This window comes from Gadus macrocephalus, chromosome 16 (genome assembly GCF_031168955.1).
Source record: "Gadus macrocephalus chromosome 16, ASM3116895v1".
In the NCBI taxonomy this organism is placed as follows: domain Eukaryota; kingdom Metazoa; phylum Chordata; class Actinopteri; order Gadiformes; family Gadidae; genus Gadus; species Gadus macrocephalus.
The window spans coordinates 3,447,760-3,459,079 of record NC_082397.1 but is presented as its reverse complement, the minus strand read 5'-3'; the positions used below and the strand labels follow the sequence as shown (position 1 = coordinate 3,459,079).

The window sequence follows — 11,320 nt, the reverse complement described above, 5'->3', positions numbered from 1 at the left end:
TGACATTGCAATTCACGTGACATAGTAATTCTTCTTAAATCGAATAAGTACCTTTGAAGGAGATGCCAATCACTAGAAGCCAGCGCCATCCGCTGTGCAAGAGAGGCCTGCAGCCTTCTGGTCGGAGGTTATACTTGCCATAAAAATTCATGTGTCATCATTCGATTTCCAAAACCACATCATGGCCTGCCTCACCAGGACTTGAACCCTGGTCTCAAGACCTGGTATAGCAATCAAACGCTCTATTCATTGCACCACCGAGAGATCTGTTTTTATCTGGTCGGAGGTAGGCCTAATATTAAATAACTAAAAAAAAGGCTAAAAAGATCTCCAGCTGAAATCTCACTCCAAGGTTTTCTGAGACGTTGGCAGCCCTGATTGGTCGCGGCGAGATGAAATATCAAGGGCAGCTTGGTACTGTATATCATCATATCATCAAACATATATCATCATCCAACTGTTAGATCCTTATTATATGGCCTACTCTTTTTTCATTCATATAATTCCATCGTATTCTTGGAATGGCTAATAACATTGGTATTATTACCAGTATATAACAGAATATAAATCATTCCACCGAAAACTGAATGTCCTCCAAGGAACTATGCTTAAACCAGTTTGTGTTCCTGTTGTACTAAACATGGATACTAGATGGCAGTGTAGCACAGTCTAAAACCTTTTGTTCTAACTCCAACCCGATACACAAGTCTATCAGATACAGAAACGTGTTAACCACCTTTAACCTATTCCCTCAATTTAACCATATCCAACATAATGCCTAATTTAACCATATCTAATCTGATACCTTTACTTTCTTTAACGTCATTCCTTACCATAACCACCTTTAACCGACTACCTTAACTTAACCATCTCCAACCTAATACCTAGACTTAATCATTCAATATACTTAATTTATTTATCCTTTTTTATTATAAAAACCAAAAAAAAGGAATAAAAAGAATAAAAGACACTTTCCATTTTTAGAGGCAACATATGCAAAACAATATGGTTTTAATCAATAATAACTCAACAAGAAAATATCCTGCAGCGTACAATTTAAATGTAAACCAACATGAATCTGCAACAAAATATGTAATAATTATTTCTTAAAATGCAGGCATAATGTAATATTTAAGAAAAATAAAAACATATTGCACTTAAAGAATATAACAAACTAAACTATTCGCATATTCAGAACATTATGGGAATGGTTTGTTCATTTTGCTTTTGATTAATGACACTTAAATTATATGTATTCAATAAGTCAGTCATTAAAAAAATTGACAAGATCTCGCTAGGCCAGGAAATGTGTGAAAATGATGTAATGTAGACTTTGAAAACATACCTTCTGTTACTGTACATAAGGAGATTTTGTCTGGTTCAGTTATGGAAAATATATTTCTTACTGAACACTTTAAATGTCTCACACAACAGATGCTACATACAGTTTTAGTTTAAACATTTCAGATTTTGCCTCCTGATTCAAAACACTTAACACTTTTAACAGACCCTTTAAATCAAAAGTTTTTTGAGGAATTCTTACCTCCTTTGTCAAGAGCTTTTTGTGACATACTTTTAAACGGTCATGACACAAAATAAATACATTATGGATTAGTTTATTAGTAACTATCGAACCTGTTTAATATTTTTTGTATAGTGATTCAGGTTTTGTGTTCAATTAACATTGGCCTTGTCTTAACACAAATTACTGCTCTATGTTCCTTTTTTTTCTCCCATGGACCCACAAGTAGGTAATTTAAGACATATTTTTTGTTTTAACTTATGAATCATCCTCACAAGAAACATATCCTTACGACCTCCATTCAAACAGTCCGGAAATGGAAATTAATCAATTAACTATTTTTGCCATAAATCAGACGGCTCAACTATAACAAGCGACAAATGGACACATTCTCTTGCATTAAGTAGTCAACGTTTTTAAATAAGACAAATATTAAAAAAATGCTACATCATGTAATTTATGTATTAACTGAAGAAGACAATTTAACTATTGTCTTTTTACCACATATTAAACTGTCCATAAGTTCTGTATATGTTTTTCACTTAAAATGTACTCCAAGTAAGGTGTGTTGTTGACATACAAATGTTGTATAAACGTCCTAAACAGATGTTTTGATTAATCTTTTGTTCACAGCTTGAAATATGAACCAAGGTTGTATAAAAACATTATGTTTAGTTGTTGTTAAATCAATACATTTTATCATGTGCAAACTTTTATTCACATATGAAGCTCAGGCAATCCTTAATCCCAATTTACAACCTGCCAGACTTGGCCCTTGGCCAGCATTTGTAGAAGTTTCTGATATACAATCTCCAGGGACAAATATCAGACTCATGACAAACCAGATCCAGATCCGTCTTCAGGGCTACATTTTGTAGCATCCTGCTGACCTTTGCTATCTGGTGCGAATGTCTTCTCCAGGAAAGTCAAGGTAGTTCCACTTGGGCCAGTAAGGTGATGTATCTCTACCTGGCCAGGTGTTTCTACCGCAGGTGTTTCTACCGCTTCTCCAGGTGAAGTAAATATGTAGGAGTTCCTACCTATACAGGTAAGGGTCTTTGTTTCCACTTTTTCTCCAGGTAAGGCTAGGGGTTTCTACCTGTACATGTGAGTTCAGGTGTTTCTACCTGTACAGGTGAATTCAAGTGATTCCACCTGAAAAGGCCGGTTCAGGTGTTACTCCCTCCTTTACAGCTTAGGGTTTCTACCTGTACAGGTATACGCCTGGGTTTCTACCTGTACAGGTGAGTTCAGACGTTTCTTCCTTGCAAGCTGTAGTTAGCTCTCTGCCTGGCGAGGTTGATGTTAAGGGCTTCTACCTTTCCCCGGTGAGGGTAGGTGTTGAGGGGTTTACCTCTCTGGGTGTGGTTAGCTCTCTACCTGGGGAGGTGAGCTCAGCTGTTCCTCACCTGGAGTCCAGCCTCAGTCGCGGCTGTGCTTCTCACAGTGCCAGCGGTTGAAGTCGATGTTGAACGCCACGATGCTACCAGACGCCATGCCGGTCACCAGGGTCCTGGAAACAACGTAAGGCATAGGAGAACATTAAACAAGCGGTTTTAGAACTCTGTTTTTATATCTGAAGCAGCGTTGTCTAGTCGATAGGTTGCTGTGGTTTGACACCCAGCTGAGGTTCTGGGTTCGCGTCCCGATGCCCACAGTCGGTTTGTCGGCATCGTTGAGCAATTTGCCCTCTTACCCCTCCTGCTCCTCAATGACATGCTGATGTACTGTAAGTCACTTAGGTCAAAAGCATCTGCTAATATATATATATAGGACATAAACATGTGTATTCAATATATATGGATGCATGATTTACTTATTAATGAAGCGCTGTTAAGCACTACTGCAGTTAAAGTATGTACACGTTATTCCTCTGGCTCACACACACCGACGTAACCCAGGAAGGAAGGATAAGGTACGCGTTCCACCACATTTCCATGATTAAGAAACTCCTTTATTAGACTGTTGACAGGACCCTGTCTTGCTCTGCTCGGCGTGCGTGTGTCAGCGGATAGACATCTCTCTGTGCCCGTCACGGAGCGTTTCCGTGCATAAGATCAGTTTAGTAAAAAAGGTCAAGAGCGGGCGGGGTCATAGCGCGCCGCGGCAGAGGCTAATTATCCAGCTCCGGTGACCGGCTGAAGAGCTCCATTCACCGCCAGGCCGTCCAGCGGGTGCTCCTCATTGGCTCCTCGTGCGCCCAGCCGGCCCCTCCCCGTTGGTCCTCCCCACACCCAGGAGCGTCCGGGGGCCCCCCGAGCAGGAGCAGCTGATTTCACAGGGTCGCCTTAAACTGCTACACCCTGGGGGCCCGAGCGCGGGGAACAATGAACAGAGAGGCAGCAGAAAGACCCTCTGTGCCTCTCGGACCAGGAGCTCGGCCCTCGCTGCTGCTGGGGCCCCTCACAGCCAGACCCAGGAGGAGGGGAGGAGGAAGAGGAGGAGGACGAAGGGGAGGGCAGAGGGGAGGAGGACGAGTAGGGGAGGAAGGAGGGAAGGAGGAGGATGAAGGGGAGGAGGAGGAAGAGGAGGAGGTGGAAAAGGAGGAGCAGGACGATGAAGGAGAGGAGGAGGAGGAAGAGGAGGAGGAAGAGGAGGAGGACGACAACGACGAAGGGGAGGGCAGAGGGGAGGAGGAGGAAGAGAAGGAGAACGAAGTAGGGGAGGATGAAGGGGAGGAGGAGGATGAAGGGGAGGAGGAGGATGATGAAGGAGGTGGAAAAGGAGGAGCAGGACGACGAAGGAGAGGAGGAGAGGGAGGAAGAGGAGGAGGTAGAGAATTCCGGGGACCTTAAATCAACTGAGATGTAATTTATTGGCGAGGCAGCGGTCGAGGAGCTGGTTCCCGAGGAGCTGGCTCACACTGTGCTGTTAGCAGTCAGTGTTTGGGGCCGGGGACAGCACTGAACTGATTACTGTTGTTTCTTAAACACGCGGATCATCTCATCTGAACACACACTGAATACACAGATAATGTCGTCCACACACACACTTTTGGATGTTTACGTTAACATTGCTGCAACTCGCCGAGAGTGTATACATTTCCTGTACGTTCTGTTATTTCTACTGCTGTCTTGCACCTTCTGCGGTGAAACCCACATTTCCAATCTGGGATGAGTGGAGTTTCTAATCTAATCTGAAACCAACATTCAGAGGGTAAGGATTGGTTGGGTGGGGAGCGGGGACAGCTCTAGTGGGCGGAGTCCATGGTTCATTCTGGACATGATTGAATCCATGCAGGGTGACGTGATCCAGACATACCAGACTGCCCGGAAGCCGAGGAGTCCACCTCCACCACAATGTGAAACAGTCACAGCCTCCGTCCAAACGTCATAGATATCGGACTAAAACTCGACACTTCAAAACCAATTAAATGGAATCCAGAACAAATAATGGGCAAGGTAGACTAGTTGCTGGCCAACCTGCTCTGTAATCTAATCTGAATTCACTGCATAAAAGCCTCTAATAAATAACTAAATAAGAAAGTAAATTGAGAGGAAAAAGTACCCATCGGCTTATACAATAAAATAAGAAATCCGTTTTTATTATCCACTTTATTATCTTTTAACAGCAGTAGGAGCTCGTGATTGGCTGATTTCATCCCAAATGAGAGGGAATTCGACGCATGCCGCTGGAACCCTAGTCTCTATGGCAACAGTGGGTTCTATTTGAGGACCACCGCTTGGGAACGCTCCGGGGTTCTAAAGGCATGCATGGAAATCCCCAGGAGATCTGCAAACAATCAACTTGCACTGACACACAAAGAGAAAAAACACACACTCCTGGTAAACAAATCGATGCATAATTCAATGTCTGTTCTCGCTGTAACACATCATCTGTGTCGGCAGGATAGTCTAGAGGTGAGGGTATTTGCAAACCTGAATGTGTTTCAAACCATGTTCGTTGTTCAAACCTCCATGTCCGTGGTTCAAACTTGAATGTGTGTGGTTCGAACCTCAATCTCTGTTGTTCAAACCTCAACGTCTGTGGTTCAAACCTCATTCTCTGTGGTTCAAACCTCAACGTCTGTGGTTCAAACCTCATTCTCTGTGGTTCAAACCTCAACGTCTGTGGTTCAAACCTCAACGTCTGTGGTTCAAACCTCATTCTCTGTGGTTCAAACCTCAACGTCTGTGGTTCAAACCTCATTCTCTGTGGTTCAAACCTCAACGTCTGTGGTTCAAACCTCAACGTCTGTGGTTCAAACCTCATTCTCTGTGGTTCAAACCTCAACGTCTGTGGTTCAAACCTCAACGTCTGTGGTTCAAACCTCAACGCCTGTGGTTCAAACCTCAACGCCTGTGGTTCAAACCTCAACGTCTGTGAGCGGGCGGTGTGTTCCTACCTCTGGTCATGTGACAGGTCCAGGGCTCGTATGCCAGCGTCGCAGCCAGGGTAGACGTAGTGGCGTTTCAGATCACATGCCCTCCACACCTCCACCACCCCTCGGTCCCCCCCCGTCACCAGGTTCTGGCCGTCACTGCTCAGCAGGATGGCCTGCGACGCAAACACACACCAACACACAGGCCTTATTACAAAAACACACGATAAAACGCACACTGACACTTGACTTGGGGGTTGTCTTGGGTTGATGTGGGTCTAGGCTCAGTCGGGCCTTCTCGTCCCTAACTCTCATAAAAACACCGCTCATACGCACTTGTGCGTTGTATGTTGTACGTCCTGGCACTCAATGTACGCACTTATTGTATCTTGTACATCCTGGCTCTTAATGTACGCAATTATTCTATCTTGTACATCCTGGCTCTTAATGTACGCACTCATTGTATCTTGTTCGTCATGGCTATAAATGTACGCACTTATTGTATGTTGTACGTCTTGGCACTTAAAAATAGTACTTAGCATTGTGTAGCGCCTTCTCCCAGCTCACTTTGTTGTAATGGGTTAACCTAGCAATTGTAAGTGCTTGGCAATTATTTTGTTACCAAAAAAGTTATATAATCATATTACTTGAAGGGAGCAAAGCACACAAAGTGTGAATGTAGCGGGGCTGCAGACTAGCTGTTCCAGGACTCAAGTCGACTTCAGGTGCGTAAATTAGGAAACATAGTTCTCACGTCTTTCCTGACAGGGCTGTGTGCTTTGGGCTTCAGAGTTTAGGGTCAGCTTAAAGGTTGGGTATGGAATTCTCTTTTTTGGCCATTTTTGCAAAATTACTTGAAATCCTTATCATAACCCACTTACAGCCACTGAGTTAGAAGTACTGACATGAAAATTAAACAAGTCAATCATCTGTGGAACGGGCAGGGCTCGAAAAACTCCAGCCAATGATTTCCAGAACCACCGAGTGGCATTGGACAGTAAGTACGTCAATCAAACGGTCGTACTGCACTCCCCCTCCCCCGCGCGTAACCCCTTTGTGCACGTACTCAAAGCTCGTGACCCAGAGCAAGCTTCTGTTTGTTGTTATCCTGCGGTAGCTACTGGAGCTAGCTAACTAGCTAATCCACATTTGGACCTCCAACCTAGCTAGCCTGGCTCGCTCTCGCGCATTTGTGTCCGCGCTCGTGCATGATTGCGTGTCCAGGTACTTGGAATGGGTGGAGTCAGAGTCAGGGTTGAAGGAGAGGGGGTAGGACCATTTGAGTTGTGTGTTTTCAAAATCTGCTGGCGTTTCGCAAATCCCATACCCAACCTTTAAGGTTAGTGTTAGGCGTTGGAAATAAGTAATAAGTAATAATAATAATAAATTGGCCCATCCTTGACCTACCCTGGTGGAGTCGGCCAGCTCCAGGCTGGCCAGTAGTTTTCCGTTAATGCTGAAGGTACAGAAGTGCCCTTGCCCCGGGCCCCCCTGGTAGCAGATGATGCAGTGACCCTCGCTGGACACGGTGATGAGGCGGGGGGCCCCGCAGCTGTCAGGCCCCTCGAGGGCCCGCAGAAGGTCCCCCGTGATGGTGTGCACTAAGCACGGTCCCTCTAAACAACCGTGTACAAACACACACACACACACGTCCATAAAAAACAACACATAAATGCCTTCATTGAGTACCGTTGGGTGGTGACCAGCAGAAAACAACAATAAACTTCCAGAACTATCAGCTTAAAATCACTGATTGATAGACTGTCGGAATGGCGGTACTGTAAGATGTCGGACTGGGGGCATGTCGGACTGGGGGCATGTCTGAATGGTAGCATTTTAACCCCAGTTACCTTTAGCTCCACTGTTCTACACCAGGGCAGCTGACCAATAGCTTTAGCTCCACTGTTCTGGACCAGAGGAGACGAACTAGCCCATAGCTTTAGCCTCACTGTTCAGGACCAGAGGAGACGAACTAGCCCATAGCTTTAGCCTCACGGTTCTGGACCAGAGGAGACGAACTAGCCCATAGCTTTAGCCTCACGGTTCTGGACCAGAGAGGATGAACTAGCCCATAGCTTTAGCCTCACTGTTCTGGACCAGAGAGGATGAACTAGCCCATAGCTTTAGCCTCACTGTTCTGGACCAGAGAAGATGAACTAGCCCATACCTTTAGCTCCACTGATGACCAGGCCCAGCTCGGCACACACCGCCACACACACCAGCTCGTGGTCGTGTCCAGTCAGCACTGCGCGAGGAGCAGGGAAGTCACCTGTGGGACGAGAACAATGTCTGAGCGATACGTTCAAGTTCAAGTTCAAGTTTATTATAGCCATTTCAACAATATATAAAATACAGTTGATAGGAATTTGTTTTGGTATGCTCACATGTATTACACAGCAACATAACAACACAACATAACAAGTCAAAAAGCCAAAACGGCACATAAATAACAAGGAGTACAACACTTAACACACATAAAAAACACACAATGCATGGTTCGCAGAGTAAAGTACAGTACAGTGGTGCAAAAACTGCAAGTGAGGTAGACCATGAAGATCTTAAAGACCTTAAAGTGCTTAGTGCTTGTTCAAGTGGCGTATAGCTTGTAGATAGGTACTATCCCTAAAGCGTGATGTTTTACTGATACTGATGCTTCTGTACCTCCTCCCTGATGGTAAGAGTGTGAATAAGTGGTGTGCTGGATGAGAGGGGTCAGAGATGATCTTCCTAGTTTTCCTGGAAATTCTGGTGTCATAGTGCGAGCCTATATGGTAGGCAGACTACAGCCAATGATTTTAGAGGCCCTGCGTACTACCCTCTCAAGCTGTTGTTTGTCCTGGCTGGTAGCACTACCATACCAGACCAGGAGGGAGAAGGTGAGAACCGAGCTCGAGTTAGATTCACAGAAGATATGAGCTACGCTGTTCCAACTCCCTGGCCAACGAGGTAGAAGGTCCAACATCTAAAAAAAGTAAAAGTCATTATTTCTACTTGAATCAGATTACTTCTACGACCACTACCTACCTACAAATAAGAGCAATCCGGTTTTATTTATTGTACCGACCTATAGAGTTTGATTCTCAGTGGTTTATCTTTGGCCACAAGGGGCTGGGATTGACCCCTCAAGTCGATTACTCTATAAAACGTCAAATGACCACATTATTTCACCAACAAATAATAAAAGACGGATCTTCTAAGATAATATATATTTTTTAATAATTAAAAATCCTGGAAATGCACACATCCTGGGAATGGCAAACATCTGGCAGCCGCTTGGTCTCCCACTTACATTGTCATGTAAATTATGGGATGTCCTGCAATGCTAGCAAAGCCCCCGTATCCCATCCCACATGTCACATGATTGATGATGGATGGTTGAGGGGGGGGGGGGGACGACGACGACGACTGCTGGATGTATGTGTGCGTGTTGGAGGGCACCTGGACTCTTAGTAATGAGGACCAGGAGACCGCCGACCCAGACCCACGGTTTGGATCAGACGGGGAAGAGGGGATAGCAGTTTAAAGAAATACAAATGAATATTTATTTTAAGATTTGGTCATTTTATCAATTCGTTTTAGCAATCCATTTAATTTTGCAGGGATGCTGATATGGGGGAAAAAAAGTAAGGACAATTTAATGAAATAAAATGATTATGAAGCAAAGTTTAATCAAGAAGAAACTATAATCATTTAGGTTTTATTTATTCATTCATGTTTGAAGTGGCAGGGATTTCTTTGGACGGGATGCTGGTTAAAATAAAGATTATCAGTTACATCTTTTTTTCTTTTTAGGCTTAATTTTGTCATTATATAGTAATAGGGTTAGCATCGCAATCACAGTACAATAATATACCAGAATAAGACACAAGGCAATCAAAAGCCATTTGAGACTCAAATATACTACAACTGAGGTGTTTATATATCTAACATGACTCCTTTGCAGCTATTTCAGAGCTTTTAACCTTCCCACCACAGCATGGCATTCCGTGACCATAGCGAGTGTACGCTGGCGTGATGCATGACATCATAAAGACATCACCACATCCCCACAGGCCACCGTGTCCCACGGACGCCACCACGGACGCCATCAACACAGGAACGCACACCACCGACGTCGTCATGGATACAACCGTGGCGAAAAACACTTCCTGATGGATGGATGACGAGGATCACGGTGTCAGAACCCTCCTCTTCTTCCCCCCCTCCCCCCCCCCCCCGGGTCCCGTCATGTCTCTCTGTGGTCGGCGAGGGGGGGTTGAGGGTGAGGGTGAGGCAGGAGGTGTGGTGTGATGGAGGAAGTGTGTGTGTGTGTGTGTGTGTGTGTGTGTGTGTGTGTGTGTGTGTGTGTGTGTGTGTGTGTGTGTGTGTCTGTGTGTGTGTGTATGGGGTGGAGGGGGGGGACTCAGGGATGTTTTGATGGAGGGCCCAGTGAGACTGGACCTGAGCCATGCTGTCAGTCACACACACACACACACACACATTCACTCACTCACTCTCTCACGCATGCGTTTGTGTGTGTGAGTGTGTGTGTGTATGTGTGTGTGTGTGTGAGTGTGTGTGTGTGTGTGTGTGTGTGTGTGTGTGTGTGTGTGTGTGTGTGTGTGTGTGTGTGTGTGTGTGTGCGTGCAGCTGAGTAGGACATGTGTCAGCAGCGCTCCCAAGGGATAACAGGACCGGGTGCACAACATCACCTACCAGACAAAGGATTCAATCACAACCTGTCCTGCAACACACCACCTCCCTCCCCCCTACCCCTCCCTCCTCTCCCCCCTCTCTCTCCACTGGCCCCTGTGGGACCTGAGAGAGCGGGAGAACCAAGGGCCCCCCATTACCCCTGGCACGACCGAGCAGGAAGTTGTTTTAATTATGACACGCTTACCACACACACTCACACACACGCTTTAACACACACACACACACACACACACACACACACACACACACACACCCCACCCCACGCCAGTAACACCATGCATCGTGTGTGTGCGTGTGTCCGTGTGTGTGTGTGTGTGTGCCTGTATGTGTGTTTGTGTGCCTGTGGAAGTTTGTGCATTATTAAACGTGTGCACGGTTGCCTGTGCTCCGCTGTTCTTCAGCATTACAGTCTACTGGCGCTATTCAGTATTCAGTGTGGCTGTTTACCGTCTTCTGGATCTGGACCATTAAGTATTTCGACCACATAATGTTAATATAAATAATGAATATATGATGCAAAATATTAAATAAATATAAAATGACTAATAAATGTACATAAAATATACAATTTAATGAACAAAGATATTATTACTAATGTTATTGTTATTATTTTTAATTTTCTTTATTTAGGGTTTTTGCACCCAATATCTCAAATCGTTCGAAACATGAAGCAGAGTGAGTAGCTTCGACCAGGTCAAGCACTGCCACCATCCATTAAATCAATGTACAATCATGTACGTCAAATACGATCAGGTAAAGAGCAGATATGTTCTCTATGTGAG

General features: G+C 44.9%; 1 protein-coding gene across 1 annotated transcript in view; it reads right to left on the bottom strand.

Annotated features, from left to right (window-relative positions):
• Positions 1 to 911: 911 nt before the first annotated feature.
• The window catches only part of nbeab (neurobeachin b), a 135,104-nt gene continuing 124,695 nt past the window's right edge, over positions 912 to 11,320 (bottom strand). The window contains 4 exon segments of the mRNA XM_060075779.1: positions 912 to 3,035; positions 5,868 to 6,019; positions 7,251 to 7,459; positions 8,011 to 8,112. Coding sequence (XP_059931762.1) covers positions 2,945 to 3,035; positions 5,868 to 6,019; positions 7,251 to 7,459; positions 8,011 to 8,112 — 554 coding nt within the window. The 3' untranslated portion in view covers positions 912 to 2,944.